Source organism: Falco punctatus, assembly GCF_963210335.1.
Source record: "Falco punctatus genome assembly, chromosome: 2".
Lineage (NCBI taxonomy): Eukaryota > Metazoa > Chordata > Aves > Falconiformes > Falconidae > Falco > Falco punctatus.
In genome coordinates, this window is record NC_137581.1 from 44,723,816 (window position 1) to 44,744,922 (window position 21,107).

Consider the following 21,107-nt stretch of genomic DNA (forward strand, 5'->3'; position numbering starts at 1 on the left):
ACAGCCACAGTGGTTTCAAGAGCAGCATCATTCAGTGTCTGATAAACTGGACACAAATCTGGGGAGTAATTCCCTCAGTCAATGCATATGATTCACAAGAATGCTTTTCAAGTTGAAAGCTCATGCCAAGTCACCAGTTCACAGGTAAAGTGAAAAAGAATTATAAGAATTCTTTCAGGAAATGCCTTTTCTTAAAAATCACTCCTCAGAGGACTTCACCTTAAAGAATCTGTCAGGAACCCAGCTCCTGTTTTGTGATGAAAAGCACCAAAGCTATGTCATTGCTGGTGCTGTCTTTTCAGATGTCCATCCCCTGGTTCAGTGTAATCAACACAAAGCCTCCATCCAACTTTTGGGTGCATGTGTATGCCTTTTGTATGTGGAGGTATACCTCCTATTGTTTGAAGACATTAATAAATTCTGCATTTCAAGAATTATATCAAAAAAAAGCATGGCAATTCTATCACCTGTTTGGTGCCAGGCATAATAATTCACTCAAGTGAAAACTGTGAAAGTCATCATCATTTACTCTTAAGTTTAAAATAGTCTCTGAAATGTTCAGGTAGGATTTTTTGGGTTTTGTTGTTTGGGGTTGTTTTTTTGTTTGTTTGTTTTTTAATGTAATGACAATTCTCTGTGAATGGTCATTTGCCTGAAAAACATGAGAACTCCAAATTTATTTTTAACTTGAAGGAATACTTGTGAAGTCAATGGATTATGTCTATTGTTACAAAACACAAAATGAAGTATTCACCTGAATACACTAAAACTGTGAAGCCATGCCACTGATCAACTGTGATGAACTACTAGACTAATTCAAGAGATCACCGTTAATACTGTCATGACTATATATAATTATCAAGCCCTGCAGAGCCCCAGTGAGACAAAGCAAGCCTTTTAAAATAGGTTACCAAATAATACTTCACATTTTTACCATCATCAGCTGCCATACAACTGCTCTAGCATCAGACATAAAGGTTTATGCCTGGATTGGGTAATTTTTCTCAGAAATTTTGCAAGGTGGATACTAGTTAAGTACTTCACATGTTCACCATGTTGCACGGCCTACGAAGAGATTAGTAACAAGCAACCATGCAGGACAAAATCTTGGCTGGCTACATGGAACGTCCCCCAGGGCTCAAAGCAGTCCAAGCTGATGCAGGACAGAAATGCCCAGCTTCACTCCTCACTAGCAAGGAATATGGGTTCATCAGTTTAAGCATAATAAGGATTTTTGAGCTGCCACCTCAGAAAGAAGTGAAGGAGGCAGACACTTTCATGCTGCAACAACACAACTAGCATGTTACTTACTAGATAACTTACTAGTTACTAACTAGATACTTACTCTTTTTTCCCTTTAAAACTTCTGTAACTTAGAAAATTTTCCAACTGAAAACTTCAGGAGTTTTAACTAAACAAACAACAGTTTAATAAAACATCCATAGCCACGCTAGCCAGCACTTCAATTCCTTTGCAAATGCAACATTATCTCATGCAAGCATGGAAAAACACCTTTTTTTTCTGACTTACTAGATAAGCAAGTAGGCAAATACTTTTAGGTCACTTATGTTTGGATTAGAAATGAGAGACTTCTTTCCAAGGTGAATGCACATATACCTTAAAGTAGGGTAAGTTGTGGAGAAGCAGGGGTGAGGAAGCTGTCCTGACCAGAGGGCTCTTTTGGACACCATGATTCTTCAGGATCCTCTCCTGTGTCCTTATGGTCTAGTGCTACATAGCTACGTAGTGTGTTGTGAAGTCTGGAGGTTGATGTGAACTTCCCCCCTTGCTTGCCTTGCTCATATCTTATTTAGGATTTTAGCGCTGTTTGGAGAACAGTTACAGACACTTTAAATCACATTTGCCTGGTGTGATCTTTTATTTATTTACTCTAAAGATCCCCACGTGGGAGAGTTCAGAGCCACCACAGTGGAAGAATTTCAGTGTTTTAAAACACTTTCTGATGAAAACAACTCTGTCCTTATAAAACATTCCTCAGTCTCTGATCCCACCAAGCCATGATGTGGACAGACCCCAGCAAATAAAAGCAAACGGGTTATTACTTCTGTGCCTTCCCTCACATACTGCAGTAACTGTTACCAATACAGACTTGTGACTAGACAAAAATAACTGGTTTACTAGAAACCCAGCCAGAAGAAACTGGTGAAAAGAAAATTCTATCTTTGTACATCAACTGATAAATAATAACTGCTACCCAGTATCCAGAGTAAATTTAGCAGAATGAATCCCTAATCCCGGCCTGCACCCTGGAATTAAGAATGGAGCACAGCATATTTAGCAGACTGACTAGGTATTGCCCATCACTACTGAAATTACTGGAAATATTTTAAAGTTTTCTCATGAACAAAAGCAGAAGCTAACCCTGTTTATGGAGCGCTACATTCACAACATTGCCCTCTTTTTCCAATAACCTGCTTTCGTATTAGGCAAATAAAGGCCTATGTTTCTGTGCAACACTGTATGATGAATTACTTGCCTAGACTCTTCTAAAAGAAGTAGCAATTGACATCAGGTTAATACAAAAGGATTCTTAAGCTGCATATAGCTCACAGAAACCAGAAACTAAGGACATCATTCACTCTTTTGGAAACCTGCTATGCCCAACAGTAAATCTTTTCCTTCAGGCAAAAGTTGTAAGTAGCCTTGATCATAGCAAACTGTTGCTACAGATCAAAGAGTAATGGAACTTTTATATTCAGAGTAAAGTAACAGTCAAAACTCTTGCTTGAAGCCAAATACACAGTTGAGAAGCATACGAGTTGGGTGTTGCTATTATCATCTACATTTAACTGTTTATTTTTCCAGCGTTTCTTTGTCTACTTTCCATGCTGAAAGATATCATCAGCTGAGGTAGAAAAAAACCACCCACACCAAAGTGGGTGAACTGGTTTGAGTAAATTAAAGCCTGAAACCTCCTAATGTTAATATTAAAACTTCTTTCCAACATACACCCACTCTGAAGTTATGAAGGTTCTAAAACTTCTGAAATTATTATTATTACCACTACAGAAATAAATAGCAGGTAAGCTTGGTTTATAAATGCTTTCCACATATTGAAATACGTAGCAGTTAGGATAATTACCCAGCCTCTTATGAGCCACTTTTATCAAGCCACAAATTATTAGCAGATAGTATATTTTTACTGCATAAAAGCTGTATTTTCAGAGACATACACATTGCTTGCTGTTCCTGAAAAGCTTTGAAAGTCCTGAGTAAAGACAGTATGATAGTTAAAGGGACCCAGATTATTCAAATGAAAGATTTGGCTCCTTGTACAAAGATAGCCAAGTTATTATGAACTCTCTGGCTCTCCTTCTGCATATTAAAAAAAAGATTATCCTTGTTTTCTGCAGAGATTATTAAGGCCATTCACTTGTTTTACATTCTGCAATAAAATAAACTCCACTGTCATGCTGCCTGGAGCTCCTGTATCTCATCCACTATGTAAATCTCCTAAGAGTAGTTCAGCAAACATCATCTCAGTTCCACTGCACTTAAGACGACCTACACATCTAAGTTAATTTTCATCATCTTAAGACCAAAAGAAACTCCTTACCACTTAATTTGCAACAGAGATTCTCACTGTCATCTCCCTTTATAACCACCAAAGTCCAAGCTCATACAGTTTTAAACGAAACTCAGACTTGACTCCAAATGTTTGGGTTTTGGGGGTTGTACCACATCTTCCAAAACCAGGAAAATAAAGCCAAGGAAAAATAATGTTATGAATCTTACTATTTCTAGGACATCTTTTTTGTTGGTTTGTTCGGGTGGGGCTTTGTTCCCCCCTAATACAAATGCTGAAACACTTACATATTGCTTAGAAGTTAAGGTGGAACCTCAGTGCATATTTTACCTGTAATATTTGAAAGCCAAGGCTTTTGTTTTCACTTGAGCTATGCCCACATGTCCATTATAGTAGCTGACTGCAGTGATCACAGCTGTAGCATACTGCTATCAAACTGAACAGAAACAAAAAAAAAAAAAACCCACCCTTAAGTAAATAACAAAGTTCAAAAGAAAGTAACAGCCTCAAAGCAGAAAACTTGCTCTTTCCTGACTCATCATTAAACCTCTGCACAACAAAGACTTAATGAATCACCAGGAGTACACATGAAGCACCATGTGGGAAGCATAAGAGAGGGTCACCATTTTGATTAATACCAGGAGCTTATTTTCTCTTTTAGACACATGTCCTTGGGTATATGAAATACCATATCCAGTGGAATCATTATTCAGGTCTGTTACCAGTGGGTATCAGTATTAAAATAACTGCCTTCTCCTTACATGTTAGCTACTGAATTCTAACAAGTTCTTCTACACCTTCATATGGGAAGTGACAAATTGCCATTGTTTGACATTATTCTCTCCATGGTATGTCAAAAATACTAAAATCCAAATGCATTTATTTCTAGCACTAAATGTTTATTGTCAGATATGTAGGAAGAGGAAAACAGGAAAGCATATGTAGTATTTCAGTTTCTAGTTCCATGTATCTTAATCAGCACAGCTGTGCAGACCAAGAACCATGAGGTTTTCCCTCTCATTGAGAAGTAAAGATTAATTCTAAAATGCAGTTATCTGTGCTGCTTCATGATACTGAGAATTAATACCTCCCACAATAGAAGCGTCCCTGTTTTCCATGCAAACACTTATACCCTGGTAACTAATGACAAGGAACAGGTCATCATGACACAGGAAGTTGTAGAAAATCCCGTAAGTCTCTGGTTTAAACACGTCTTATCTCATGGATCATGCCCAACAGAACTGAACAGTATTCAACTTCTTGGAAACCAAAAACCTGAAAGTATGAATTTAAACTTTTTTTTCCCCATTAGGCGCTTTGGAAACTTGTGTCATACTTCTGAAAATACACACATCAAAATGGTCTTGTCAAACAGCTTTGAAATTAAATGCCTTATGCCTCCCTCTCTGGAGTAGTATAAATTTAGTCATTATTAGAATTAGTATAATTGTTCTCTAAGTGCTCTAGGAATAAAAGGTGAATTGAGCTCAGTTACTGCTCTTTCATTCCCACAAGAACGTGCTGCAGCAGAGAAGTCAAGCTGCAAGAGCAGGGATGCTCAGAGATACCTTGAAAACCCAAGGACTGGAGAATGACTCCAGCAAAGTGGAGCCTGGTGTACTCGCCGCGTCTGTACCAGTATGGCTTACAGGCAGAGGAGATGTCTGCTTTTCCAGGGAGGACACAGTAATCCCATGGGAAGAACTGCCCTCTGGAGATGCCTACTGCTATCTGCCAACTAGTGGAAGATGGGAGCTTTCAGCAAAATGACTGAAGTTGAAAGGAATCAAGGCCTTTAAGACCTAACTCCCTGGACTATGTCCTGTCACTTACAACTAGTCCCTACTGGGATTAGCAAGACTTAAAGATGAACTAAGAAAGCCGGTTTGAAACAGCAACTGCTTTGGAAACACCACTAAACAAAGAGGAACATGGCGTAAGCTCATGGATTCAGAGCTTGAACCTCCCTCAGCCAGCAGAATTATTGCAACAGGATCTTCTCAGTTCAGCTGAAGATACCCACAGCCTGTGTCTTTCAACAGCCCATGAGAAATCAGAAGATGTTAGGTAAGCTTTTGGAGCACACCTCCCAGTTTGGCTTCTTCCAAAAGCCACTTAGCTTGCATAGCCCAAGGCCATGCCACAAGGCCAGCCAAAGCAGGCTGGGCCAGGACAGTTATGGAAGCACTTCCTGAGCTAAGCTGAACTGGCAATACGCTCTGCTCACTTCCCAGCTCTAGTCTGGACTGCTCCAGCCAGCTTCCTCCAAAACCTAACCCGGTCTTGCTACAGCGTGCACAAACCTCTGACAGTCTGACAGGTCCTACCAAGCCCACTCCCTCAGAGCCCCACACACAGCCTCACACCAGAGCCCACAACATGCAACAGAGACTTTCATGTGATGGAAACACACCACCAACAGGCTTGCATCTATCTCCAACAAAAACAAGCAGCAGCAGGACCACCGCAAAAGTACCGGAAGACACCCAAACACCAAAAGGCAGTAGCATACCTGCAGCAAGAGCAGCATGGAGGGGGCTAACCCTGGCTGGTGGGCATGCAGGACCTGGCATCACTTGCACTGCAGCCGAGGTTTGCTCCCTGAAGTGAACGCACTCAGTGAGGCAGATACAGCAGGTCCTGAGGCACAGGCTTGGCAGTCCTGAGGTACTAAACGCAGCTGCAGCCAGAACTGAGGAAATGCTCACATTAAAATTTTTTACTTGGATCTTAGGGTTGCTTCCATCATTTTATTTCATACTGTCTACAACATGCATTTTTGGAGACTACAAGAGGTAGCGGCATTCGTTTGTGCTCCTCCTGAGAAGCGAGAGCTCTGCTTGTAGCACATACATCTCCTCTCCCTCCCAGCACTGGAACACCATCAGACCACGCATTTCAAATACCAGAAATAGGAACCAAGAGTGTCTGTGCCTGCCATTATAGAGCAATCTGTCATTTTATGCTCACAGGCTAGTTTTTCCCTATTTCTGTTCTCAGCTTCAACTAAACTTTTCAAGGTGAAGTATTTTGGTTCTCACTCCCAAAATTAATTAAAAAACAAACACAAAAAATACCCACCCACCCCCCAAAATCTCCCAACTTTAAAACCCAAAGCAACAGTTACAGGAGGACATTCATCACAGGAGGAGTTTAACCTCTGCATGACTTTAATAATTAAAAAAAAAATATGAAAAAAATATGCAATCACACACCAAGCCTTACGATCAACAGCAGTAAGTAATACAAATGATAGATGCCAACAGATTTACTAATTAGAATTGTAGGGGGATATCTATTAACTTCCAGAAGTAGTTTAACAGGCACCAATAGGTGCTGAAGCAGGCTCTTAAACACAGTTCACCTACAACCACAATTTACTAACCACAGAGTCATCACACCACCCATCTCTTCCTGGAGGAGTGATCTAGGCAACACCAGCAAGATTTACTTTTGCTTTACAATGACATTTAGTAATTTTAATACATGAACTGTGAAAAGAACTCTGGTATTTAAAATATTCCACATTTTCATCATATTTTGTCAATTCAATACTAACTGCTCTCCTGTAAGCTGCACTACAATGTGGGCTGCCTTACTCCCCCATGCACCACCTCACATGAAGGTTACTGCCATCCTTTCTTATGCAATTCTCCATTCGTCCCATTTAAAAAAAAGTGTTTGATAAATAGGAATTTTATTTAAGAACTGCTGTAAAAATCAATGCACCTGAAACATTTCACAGCTGCTTCAAGCAGAGCAGAAAACTATGCAGCCACAAGGATGCAAACCCTGCACACTGCTACTGAGCAGCTACTGGGCCAGAGACACTCCTCCCAATTCTAAGCAAAGCCTCTTGGGCAGCTCTGCATCAACTATTTGAAAATACAACCTTATTTATTATATATGAAGATCTCTGTATTTATTGATTTTAAAACAAAGCTTGAGGTTTTTGCAGTAGACCAGGCTTTGACAAGGAGAGTCTAACCCACGCCATGCCTACTTCCATTGTCTTTCTGAAGTGTAAGGGTGCTGAAAAGACCACAGCCATCTTCAACCACTAAACTAACACTTCTAAAATATATTGTATTTTTGATATATGAAACTTAAAAGCAACCGTTATGATCCTTTCTAGGTGTCTGCCCCCGATCCACACTGGCAGGAATGAAATGCAAGAACAAAACCCTCAAAAATCATAATCCAACCTGATTTAAATATGGTCAGTTCAGAAGCCAAGCACTAAATATGATTTGGCCCTCATGCCTATGAACTGATTTTTTGTGTAAATATATGTGTATGTGTGTGTTTTCGATACCCGCCCCAAGACAGCTGCTGAAGAGCACCATGTAAACAAACCAAAATAGTTGGGAAATTAATGGAATGGTGCCAAGACCCAGGACCCATAACTAAGAAATCATTTAGGCTATAAAAGCAACCGCCCAGCAGAAATTAAGAAATAAGTGGCGTAGAACAGATTTTGTACCGCTGGTCATAAGGAAAGGCTAATAGGAACACCAGGGTCTTCCCAGAAATCACTCATTAACTTTACAAAGAGAAAGAAGAGGAACAAGATCGTATGCAACACAAACATGTCAAGCTGAAGGGGTTTGTTGCAGGCATCTTAAATGACTTTTTCTCTTTGGAAAAAGCCAGTGTTTAAAATGCCCCCAGCAATTTTTCAGCTATGGGAATCAGTGCCAAGTCCACCTCACCCCACTCCCAGTGGGGCTGAGCCTGCAGTGAGCAACCCCTGGAGCTACACTGCTCACAGTGCACGGGCCTCCAGCAGCCCGTCAGCTGTGCTGGCACCCAGCGGGAGAGGATGGGAGCAAGAGACAGCACAACATGCAGCAGTCGATGCAAGGAACAGAAAAAGAACGAAAATCTCTACAGCTCCTCCCTTTCCTCGATACAAGGTTTGGGGAAAAGTTTTCCTCTCGCTCTACAGTTTGGGCATAAGCTTTACATTTTTCAGTGACAGTAAAGTAAAAGCAGATCTGTCCTATGAATATGCCTGGGCTCCAGAGAACAAACTGCCTGCTATCTATTTACACTGTGAAATATTCATTAACTATCAACCACCAATTGACTGTTAAGGGACCCATCTTGATAAATGCTAGACAACAGATGAAACCAAAAGAACTTCAGAGTCTCCCTGTCTTGCTGAATAGGGCCATCAGTCATTTTTAAGTGGTTGTTTGTTACATTGTTTTATCCAAGATATTTATAATCATAATGAATTGAGACAAAACATCAAACTACAGCCTCTTTGCTGGAGAGTAATCTAAACTGAAAAGCACATGACAGAAAGGATAGATGGATGGCCAGTGCAAAATAACTCCCTTGAGATTAATATGTTTTATCCTGTTGATATTTCTAGTCATAATTATACTCCAAGAATCCACTGAATGATGTTAGATGTGAGACCACTTAAGAGCAGTCACTTTCTTTCTAGGAAAACTGCATTTGTTTTGTAATAGATACAGAGGGGACAGCTGACAACAAAAAACAAACATATCACCACACTGCTACTAATATTCTGACTATGCAAATAAAAACATAGAATGTCCTTGAAACACCCTCAAATACATTATAAAAAATAAAATCATTCTTATCATTGCCAGACTTTAAAATTGCAACAAAAGTAAGTAGTGAAAGTCCAATGAGTCCAACCAAACTCCACCCAAAACCAGGGTAGCTCCAAAGCCTGATGAGACAACCCAAGGGGCTTACCCAGCCTGCAGTGGAACACAGGGTTGTTCTTCCCCAGGTGCAGGACTTTTCCTTTTGCTGAATTTGCTGAGGTCTCTGCCAGCCCATTTCTCCAGCCTGCTGAGGTCACCCTTAACAGCAGCCTTGCCCTCACTGCATCAGCTGGGTACCACTGTGCAGCACCATGCGTGCAGCTGGCAGCTCAGAGGACCTGCATCCTGCCCTGCCCTGCGCCACACCAGGGTCAGAGGAAGGGAGGCAAGGGCACATCAGAGGCTGGGAGACTGCTGAGATGGGATGAGCTCTGGAGAGCTGATTAAACACCCCTTTGTATCGAGTCCCTCCCTCTAAACAGCTGAGACAGTTTGCTCTTTGTTTTTTGGTTTGGCTTGGTTGGTAGGTTTTTTTTGAGATATGACACACAGGTTACATTGGTGAGATAGCAATACTTCTTGGGGCTTATCATGTAGACCTCTTTAGAAAATAAGCAGTCATCTCCTAACACCACTGAATTAAATACAGCCCTGTGCTGTTTTTCATTTTTTGAACATTAAATAGCCTAAAACGGCATAAAGCCTGATCAAAAGAACTGCCCAGTAGTATTTCTGCAAGCTGTTTGTGAAACCATAGTGTGAGTGGGAAACTGCACCCAAGACCACTCATTAAGTACAACCCAGATCTGCCTTTCCAATCTGACCAACTTCTTTTTGCCTTTAATTTCACTCTCTGTTCTCCGTTCAGTCCTGTCCACTCATTTTTGGTTTAAAGTCTCGATCTTTATTTTTCCCAGGACTTTTTGAGCTATAGCTCCTCCCTGTCCATTACCCATTTCCTTACCAGCTCCTGCTCTGGTCTCTCATCTCCATACATCCACACTCAATCCCTGTAAACTAAAAACCACAAACTTTGAATGTCAGATTCAAAAGTTAGACCTGAACCTCTGGATTCAGTTGCTGTTATTATGGAAAACATAGAAGCATCGTAAGCTGCCTGCATTCAACATACATGTACGCCATCATGCTTATTTTGCATTCTTCTAGGAAAGATTTATCTGATCTCATTTTATGAGACAAAAGAAATGTTCATATTTTCTTCATTAGCAGCATTCATGCTTAGACATCAGTTGCTTATATAAAACCACATTTACATATATTACGATATGGTCTGAGGCAGACCAACAAAGACCTAAAATATAGCAATAAAACATCCAGATAATGCAACCCAAGCTGTTTATAGCCCCAATGATATACCAACGTACTCATGTCAGCAATAGAAAGCTTTCAAAACTTGGTTAGCAAAGCAGCAATAAAGTGAAAGGCTAAGGCAGGACTCTGGGTGAAATCCAATCTCTTTGTGACTGGAAGCAGAACTTTATCAGCCGATCTTAACAGTGACCACAGAGGAGCCCTCTCCACTTCTATTACTTAATTTTTCTGGAATCAGTCTTCCCAGAAAAGGTATTTTTAGCCTCAGACTTAGAATTCCTCCACATGACCAGATTTTTTTCTCATTCAGTGATAGGATTTAATCATGGTACTTTCCTAATATAAAAGATTAACAGCTGGAATCAGAACTCTATGTTTGCAAAGACTGCCAAACAGAAAACATGTAAGGAAATAACTCTATCCCCTTTTATATCAGCACATATTTTGCACAGCTTCCCCACAATTACTGTGGGACACCATCAGAAGAGCATGAAAGAGTGGAACTATGGCTTGACAAGAAATAGGTTACCCCGTTGTCCTGTACTTCTTCCTTCTGCCATCACTCTGTGTCGAACCAGAAACGCAAAAGCAGAGAGGGAACAGAGATACAGAGCTGACAGTGCTGCGTTTCTCACACAGCTACAGCCTTTCCCAAAAAACTTGGGAAAAGGCCACAAGTCCAGGAGTCGTCTGAGTTTGCCTGATCTGGAAGGTCTTCCTCCTCTGCAGAGACTCTGGTTATGACAGTCCCCCTCATAGATCTGACAAATCCTTACACTTTTTCTGCCTTGGTGTCACTTCCCAAGCCAAATACCCAAGAAGGTCCTCCAGTCTGGCCCAGTTCCTCCTCAATTCAATGCAAAACATTACCACACTATGGTAGTAATGCTCTGTGCTGTCTTCTGGTTAGCATGAGGAGTCCACCATAATACAACAATATCCAGAGATAGCATACAGATAAATAATTCTGTCTTCACACCCCCTCACTCTTTCTGCCAGTAAATAGCCTCCCTGAGTTTGTACGTACAGGATTTTATCACTACAGTTGTGGAAGATGCAAGCAAGGTTTGGATAGTTATCAGTTTTTCACTCTGCTATTCATAGCCAGGAGGTCTGAGCAGGGAAGTGTTTGCTCCGCTATGATGTGAGCCCATCCCGAGCTATCAGACATCAGTATAGACAGCGGCTGCTGACACGTCAGCAATCAAACCAAAGAGAAATTCCTCAACACTCTGTGCACTGGTTTTAGCAGGCAACAACTGCCGGTTCGTATCTGGGCAATACAGGTCCTTGATCCCATAGAGAAGTGGTGTACATTACTGTAGAGCTATTATACCACTTGCTGTCTCTATTAGGGTTTACATTTGGCTCCTGGAGGCTGGAAATATTTTCTGGGACCTGCCATATAAAAAGCAGATGTTCTATGGATGCTTCTGAACTAAAGATTGTTTCGCTGGCTGTTATTTCAGAAGACTGGATAAAAGACACAGATGATTCCCTCAGGTCTTACGCTGCTTGTGAATCTGGAGATAGCTAGGATCAGCACATCCACTACCTGCTGTGAACACAAAACATACCCAAGAAGGAATGAAAGTAAGCTATCTCATATCCAAGTCAATTGTTTATAAACTGTAAAACTTCCAAACCACCAAAAGATTAATAAACCCAAATTCTGAGATAAGTAAGAATATTTGTCCTCTGAACTACTTTGCTCAAGTTAATATAACTATAGATTTACATTTCTGGTACAAAACTGACCCCGTGCTTTTGAAAAAATTGGGGTGTGGGTGTGGGTGTGTGTGTGTGTGTGCTTTTTTGGTTTTTTTTTTTTTGTTTGTTTTTTTGGTTTTTTTTTTTATTGTTCCCACCCCTGACTGGAATTCAGGGGTTTGAAGAAAGCTGTCTAGGAAAGAGGTTTTCCACCATAACATATTGCTCCTCGACTACAGAAGAGCTTCCAGAATGCCTTACTTAACTGAGCTGCTGAGCAGCATCCCGCTGTACCGCACACCCTGCATTTGTCCTTACAATTCATTCGCTCCAGTCCAAACCCACAGGCACAGTCAGCTTTGTTTAAACAGCCTTAGCAGGAACCAGTTAATGTAGCATCCTAGCCAAAGCCTATAACTCACAGTCACCAACAAGTCAGATTGACACATGTCATGGCCTACTGAATTTTATCATCTTACAAAGCATAACAATAAAGTCAGTAAAGCATGGAGGTCCACTAACAGCTGCTTCCTTTTCAACTAGCACAGAAAACGCATGCTGTAAGACAGCCATCTGTCTATGATAAGAAAACAAAGCACCAAGATATTTTCAAAGATATCATATCCTATTTGACTTCTTAAACCGCATTTGTCAATGTGGAGCCTGAGTACCACTCCACAACGCATCAAACTTCATAGCCAGCAGCTGTAATGGAAGACAACACTTCTCATTCTCCCTTCATCCTTGCACATAAGAATCATGAACACCACTATGCACCAGCCCATTCGAACACCTGGCTTCAAAGGAATTACCTATTTCCTTAACGTACGACAAGGTTTCCCTTTAACGTTCAAGGTTTGGTCAGAAACTGTTGCTTTAAGCTACAGCTGTGTTAAGCTATAGTATTCCCCTGCCTGAAAAACAATACGGTATATGAAGCTCAGATTGGTTATTTCATCTATTATGTTTTGTAACACAATATGTTTAATAATAGCAGTATTATGTATAATGCATATGGCTGTAAAAATGTCAACCAACTTTTATGGCCTTCCTCTTCATATGAATATTCAGTCATCCATTCGTTCCTAGATCCACTTCAATCCTGAAAAAGAAAAGATAATATAATTTGATTTATTTTTTTTAGAGGTCCATTGATTTTTCAAGTATTACTGTATATGTAAATAAAAACTTAACCCTGGACATCTGTTCCATAGTAAAACAGAGGTCAGAAGGACACTAAGTTTATAAGCACTTTAAATAAAACTGGATAAATATGACAGAAAGTGTATCAGAGAAAGCTTTATGTTTTACCTTAACTAATGAATTTAGTCAACACTCTCAGTGTCTTTAGTTTCTGAGCTGTTACTTGAGGGCACTAAATCCCAACTGCTTTAACTAGTCTTCTGGGCCCATTATATATCAGTACCCTGTGTTTGTACAGGTAAACTTTCCAGCAGTTACTGAGCGTGAATATTCTTTACTGGTATTTCAAAGTGTGCTTCCCAGAAATACTATGTCAGAGCTGGACAACAACACAATAAAAGCACAAATACATTTATTAGTGAGCTCAGCCAATACTCCAGCCATGGGAAATAACTGTGCAAGACCATTAAAAAATTTGAATATGTATTTCTTGAAAGGTTTCCTACGGGTAAATGATTATTTTAGTTATGTTTCCACGTGAATCTATAAAAGAAAAATATATGTAGAGATTTAAATACTACATTATACTTTTGGAAGGCTCCTTCAGGTTTAAGAAAATATAATAATCCAGTAGTCTAACGTTTTAAAGCCTTGGGGAGAAGAAAAAGCTTCAGATGTCCAAAATTTAAACAATAGACAGTACGTCTTAAACCTCTTGCCAGAATATGTGCACGTATCTGGAAGCAAATGCTGCTTGCATATGTCTCTCTTAATAATGGAAATGGTGTGAAGTCAAGAATCTAAATCTGCTGTCAGAGCTGTTATAAGCCATCTGCTTTTATTTTTATATTATTCAAAATATTATTCAAAATAAGGTCATCCTTCAAATAGCAGTGGAGCATCACCTGCCCGTTTTCAAGCCACAACCCAGTATTTCGTTACTGCTGTATATACAACAACATGACTAACAGGTTTCCAGACACCAAGTAAACTTTTACACTGAAAACATGACAAGATGCTCCTTAAGCATGTAAAATGAGTAAATATTCAAACTACTATTATACTGACTAAACATCATGCACTCGATTTTCATTTCTAGGACAATATTAACTTAATAGAAAAAACAAGTCCCAAGTAGTCATGTGAATCATAGAAGGTTACAAAATCACCACAAAGACTGCCCTAACTAAATGTAACTGAACACTGTACGCTTAGAGCTGCTAACTACTGTAGACCATTTGCCTCACCTCCCATGCATCTTGCAGACTCTTGCCTTTTAGTTGTTTAATCTCCCCTTACTATTATTTCAAGTGCTTCAAAATTTCCATTTCATGAAGCAGAATAATTTTTTTTTAATTGCACGCTTGAAGAACGATCTTTGAATTTCTCTGTGCTAATGTCCAAAAATGGGAAAACTGGACCAGGTTTTCCATATCCTGGACTTGCATGATGTGGTTATCCAACCTGAACAGGAAATTACTTTGTCATTAAAGATCTTTAAAATTAAATGTAATGTTTCCAAAAGCTTCATGGGGTCTCTATCAGAGGAAGACAGAGTTTGACCTGTAATTGTTGACAGTTCTCCAGGTTTTCTCATCATTGCTCCTCCCTACATGCAGACACATGTGCTCCTGCAATGCAATTTAGCTTCAAGTTACACATGAACTGAAGTTACCATGGCTGTAGTGACAGAACAAGGGTATGTGTTTCAGAACTGCTAACACAGCACTACCCAACTAGCCACAGACACAGCTGGTTTTGTGTTATTAAATCATGTACAGCAACCTTCTTCATGAAAAAGCTGCTTCGTTAGCAATGACAAGTAATTGTGTTTGCTTATTAATTCTCTTCAGGTCTGCACAATTTATCAAGCACTGAACTGCCCACCCTTGCATCACTGGGGTGCTTTCCTCCATGGAAGGACCTTTTGCTTGTCTCTTCTCTGCCAAGCACAAGCAGGGCACGCCACAAGTTCCACCATCCCGTAACGCTGCTCTACCACGATAACTGTAGTTTGGCAGGTAGGACAGGGGTTATCCCTTAGCACTGACCACCAGGGTGACCAAGAGCATTGTTTTGGTGGCCAATGCACACTTGCTACACATGCCACCCATACAGGCCACAGGTATCTTCACTGCAACTATTTTAGGCTGCTTCTGGGGAGAAGATGAAGAGTAAACTGTTCATCTGTAAACAGTGTTTAAATCATAACTCCACAAATCCATTGCCTGATTTTCAGGAGAGCTGAAAAGTTTCAGCCTCAAAAGAAAACAACTTAAAATGCATATGAAAAACGAAGACTGTCCGTCCCTTACAGATCAAGCGCAGCCATTATGCCACACGTGTTACCACTGTCAATCCTCCTCTGGACTTTGGTTTTCGGCAGTCTACTGTGAAATCTTAATGTTTCTACTAACAGAAATATGAAAACAAACACGAAAGTCCAAACAGAAGTGCCTTCCATTTGTATCAAGTGGGTTTTATACCACAAGAAAATCTACTCAATGAGACAACTGCACAATATACCTGATTCAAAACCTTTACATCAAAAGGGCTCTTTAGTAATCTTAGAGCAAAGCGTCTAACAAACCACTGGTTTCAACCAAAAGAAAGAAATATACACGGCAAACAAAATTATGTCCACTTCCAGCCAAAGGCTAACCATCACCTTAAAATCATGTTTTCAGACCACAGGAATTTATGAAGATAATGAATGCCACCGTAACATCACATTCTTCCTGCTACAGCATGAGAAAACAAACCAGAAAATACAACACCTGGTCCATTTTGAAAACCTATCTTGATCAGAATAAATGCCCCCGTAGTCCCTATCTGGGCAGCATGCCCACCCACCAGTGGATCTGAACAAGAATCACAGACCGGAGTAAGGAACATGAAAAGGGTGTCAGAACAATCACACTGAGTATATTTTTAGACAAACAGAGGCCACTATGTGTTGGAAGCTGCCCTCACTCTACAAATAGAATATTTTTGAACATACAAACCCACGTTCATTCATTAAAAAACAAGTTCATACTGGTATCACTTCACATCTCTTTTACATACTGCTAACTTTTAAAGTAAATTCCTATAAATACCGTTACAAATTATTCCTCATGCTATTTACCCCCTTTTCTAATTTAGATAGATATGGCAACATATATCTGGAAAAGACCAACTCATTCACAAATTTAAGTCATTTGTTGAATCAGGACTTACTAACTTCCCTCTTGAAAGCAAACCCCCGCATTTAGGCATAACTGTGTATCTTCATAACTGTGTTTCTTCATCACCTTCTTGCATCATTTATTTTACTTCAAAAGTATGCACTTTTCCTCTTGAAAGCCCTTAAATCTGCACTTACACTCCTGCAATCCCTTTCAAAGGCCCCGAGTCACATCAAACTTCCCCAAAGATGGAGTGCAACTTCTCCCAAACTCACAAAGACCATCTTGAACATCAGGTAAGGCAGGATCACTGAAAGCACAGTTGCAGCAGCATTCAGAGATGAAGAAACACAGGTTATCCTAAACCCAGCACTGAGGTTGGCAACCCTTATATTAACAGTAGCCATATGCCCTTTCTTCCTATGTTTCCGATTCTTGGAGGGAAATTTGTAAACTCCATAAAGCAGACATTCTACAAGAGCTACAGGTAAAACACAGATTAACCACGAGCTACAGATTTGCAACAGTCCTCACCACTTAAAATGTGTGCAGTATTGCACCGAATCAGCATACCCCAAAATCTACCTGAATCTTTCTTCAAGTGCCTCCTTTTCTCGCCTTGGGTCTAGCCCTCAGAATATTTGTAAACTGAATTGAGTAGCACCGTAACTGAAAATAGACAAAACACTTTTCCAGAAAGTTGTCTGTAAAAAAAGTTTTAAAACTTGAAATTCCAACATAAGCCAATGTCCCACCAGCAACCATCTCAAGATGCCAGATGAACCAGGTGATCGAGCTTAAAATGCGTTCAGCTTAGGTTAAGTGCAACTGCTATATATTTTATAGACTTCACAGGACCAAAGGAGCACTTGCTACCTGCTACTTACTAAACAGCAGTGATCATAAGGTTTATTCTGTCATCAGCTGAAGTTTTTGCTAGTCTTTGGTTGTGATTTCTGTTCAAAAGAGGCAAATGAAGCTACTTGGTTTAAGATGCCAGACCCCCCCCAACTTCTCTCTTGCTCCGACACAGTGTCATAACAAAAATACCTTAAGCTGCTCAAAATATTTCTGAAAATCAACTTAATGCTTCAACTCCTGGTTTTCAGTGGTATTTTAATAAAAGTAAAGAGAAGCAGGAGGCAGAAAGTGGGATGCTTGTTGCTAGGCAATACCTAGCTCTCCTGAACTCCTACAGACTGAAATATTTATCCAGACTCCCACAAAGAATGACATCTAGCACAGAGAAAGAAGAGATGCATGCACTTACTGAAGTACATTACGATTCAAGGTAAGAAGCAACACCTCTGCCACCAGCTCAAACCCTGGGGTACCTAAGCTGAAGAGGCTGCAGTTTGGGATGAGGAGGGTGATGCAGCTCCTCCTGAACATCCACCCTGATTTCAACTGAGCCTTATTGGGGTGATGCCTCCAACATTTTTACACCAAACCAGAACAATCTCAATGTCATTGGGCTCTCGGCAGCACAAGAAAATGCATCCTTCGCTCACCTGACTGTATAGCTGTGTTGTTTTTCTGCTGTTTTGGGTTCGTCCCAAAAAATCGCTATACTCCAGTAACCTGTTTCTATAGAAAAAAGCATGCAGCTGGCCACATGTGGATGAATGATTCATTAAGCGAAAACACAACGTTCACACCATGCTCCACCCCCTCCACCCTTTGAAAGGTTTATTCAATGATTAAAACTTTCAAGGAGTGCTTACACAGCCTTTCAGTAGAGGCTTAGAGGAATAAACATTATTCTTTATGGGGCCTTTTATTTGACATTAATGAATTGTTTTGAACTTAACAGCTTCAAGGATAAGTCCCAGACCTTCTGGGACTTAAAGATGAATTCCAAGAACTCTTTGTTCTCCCTAGAACTTAAGGGTCTGGTTTGACAGGAATAATTATATAAAAATACGCTACAATTCATAATCTGAGAGAATTATTACTCTGGGAAAGATGATTTCTTTCAGTAATAATTTAAAAACCCTGCAACTGTACCAGTGTACAGAAATGAAACTATGTGTGTGTGTGCAAACTAATATATTGTAAACATTAAAAAAAAAAGATTTAGTTAAAATCTGGAGAAGTAATGAACAACTCAAACGCCTGGATTTCGGTAATAATCAGTGGTCACTCTAGAATAGTGCAATAAGTTGCAGGGAGCAGAGGAAAACACAGCAAAACATTACATCCCCCTTAAATCTATATTCTAAAAGTAGTTACCATCTTTGACAGTCAGTTGTTTGAATGGATAGCTCTGAAACCTTGATACTCCCTTCACAACTCTAGTTTAAATAGAACAACATTGGTTTTAGTTAGATCTAAATAAAATACAATTTTGATAAACACAGTCACACATCACTTTGGACAGTTTCTCCGACATAAGGAAATGTTCTCGTTACGGTGCACACACTCAGCGCAAGGCCTCTTAGTTCACCACCTTATCCTCACACACAGTTCAAACGCCACATTAGAGTTAAAACTTTATTTACCAGCCTGCGTACAAAGGACTTAAAGGCCCTTTTCTTGTTACAAGAGTTACAACTTCATACACAAATATATCTATACCCACACGTGTGTATATACAGGTAGGTATATCAATATAAAAACATGCAGAACATACAGTCACATATTTTTCATGAACTGATTAAATATTTTTGTAAATAACTGTCTTAATCTGCTGAAAGCATACTTTCTAATATATTACCAAAACCACACGGGATTTTCAGCCAAGCTGCAAAATTTAACTATGCTTCTGAACGCATGAAGAATTGGAATTTAACAGAAAGTGATCTTTCCCCCTTATCTTCAGACTTTCTTCAGCAAAACAGTATATATTACTCTCCAGATAATGGCTATCCAAGATTTCTACTCACAAGGGCTTACGAGCATCTGAAAGGAAATACAAAACAGTAACACTTAAAAACAGGTTATTCCTAATTTCAGGTTGGGATCATGTGTGCTGTGTTTCTACATTTTGTTTGCACTTCAGATAAAACAATGTGATCAGGTGTACTAAAAATGAAGTCAGAGTGAAATCCAGAAGGGAGGTGTCCCACAGGAAGACTGCTCATGCTTCAAGTAGGGTAAGAGGGAACAGACCTGCCAGTGGTTCTTCCATACCATCACAGTGTGGAAAGGCAGAAAGATCAACTTTTCCAGCACACCTTTCATCAAGAGTCCAGACTATCTACAGAGGCTGCACATAAAAAGACTTAACCGTACAGGTTTCATACTCTTATTTTGCCTGCTATTAAGGATTAGCATTACCAAATGTTATCATCCACTCTCCCTCTTCTGATTTAATACCATTACTGAAACTAGGCTTATGCTCAGAATTATTTTAATATATATAAATATGTATTTATAATATATATTATAATAAATATATAAAATATAATACTATATATTTAAAAATATATATGCTCAGAAGAAAACCGAAAAGTCCAGAATTGAGCCAGCTCTACTTGTGGTACAGGCAGGAGTACTTATGCTCTCTTTTCAAAGTTCTAAGATAATTTATATTCTAACCCATTCAAAAATTAAAGAAGGATTTTATTTCCTGTTCAGAGGCTGCTCAATCCCAAAGACCATGAGAATCCTTGCACTTGTATGCAGTTGTAAATGAAATAGCCAGAGCTTAAAGACAAGGTCACAAGCTTCCTCGGGACACTCGGTGGAGCATCGATTTCTGCTTTCTGCGTGGACTGCGCATCTGTGTTTCTCGTAGTGGTGGTAACCCCTGATCTAAGGGAGTGTGGCTGAACACCTAGGGCCCCATGCTACAAGCCCAAAGGAACAAGCGTAACTTCAGTGCAGACTTTTGCCAAAATCTGCTCTCTGTTAACCCAGCTATGGTGAGCATCCTGTGATTTGGTAACAGAGCACAAGTACCAGAGATTTAGCCTGCAAGGAAGTCTGAAACAGATTCATTCTGCCTCAGCTGGCAAATACTACCCTTAAGCAGATCAAAACTTTGTAGAGAGTCTCCTCACAGTTGCCTTCAGAGCAAACACCAGGACAGTAGAAAAATCAGAGTAGGAACAAAAAAAATGTAACTGTTTATATGCAGTAGCTTATATAAACTCTGGCACGTCTTCTCCTTTTACACTGTGCAAGATGCTGAAAGAAGTTAAGAGAACAGCACTAACCACCATCCCACTGCGGATGAAATATCACACAGCTTTCCCCTTACCACAGTCAGTGTCAAGCGCGCTGTGCCAACTTTCACAGCAAAACCACTTCAGAATAAGCAAAACCAGAATAAGCTGTGCCCACTAAACTTCTTTTAAAAGAGGGAACAAAATCGTTCCCACAAGCACCAGAGAAAGCTAAACAAGCTGCAAGTTTATGTATCACCAGAAGTGCTTGTAAAATCAGTGCTGTTGCCCCCACAGCTGGCGCAGGTAGAAGAGCCAACATCTCATTTTACCAAGCTCTGGCCTGGAGATGGTCACCTCCTCAGGAGTGCCCAGTGAGCTGCGTGTGGAAGTCCCACCTCACTGTGTCAAAAAAATAAGTTAGCAAAAATCCATCTGTTCAAACCAACCTATTTCGCTCCTTCAAATCAGAGGTGGCAACAAGCATGAGACAACATTGACCTCTCTAGCTAGC

At 40.0% G+C, this 21,107-nt stretch overlaps 1 protein-coding gene across 8 annotated transcripts in view; it reads right to left on the reverse strand.

Moving 5' to 3' along the window:
• The window catches only part of KLF12 (KLF transcription factor 12), a 279,952-nt gene that overhangs the window by 197,276 nt on the left and 61,569 nt on the right, over positions 1-21,107 (reverse strand). For 7 of the 8 annotated variants that reach the window (XM_080374430.1, XM_080374423.1, XM_080374427.1 and 4 more), the window contains exon 2: positions 13,213-13,276. The exons of the other annotated variant lie outside the window; for it this stretch is intronic. In XM_080374430.1, coding sequence (XP_080230556.1) covers positions 13,213-13,233 — 21 coding nt within the window. In that variant the 5' untranslated portion in view covers positions 13,234-13,276. The remainder of the gene's footprint in view (positions 1-13,212; positions 13,277-21,107) is intronic. 8 annotated transcript variants of the gene reach the window in all.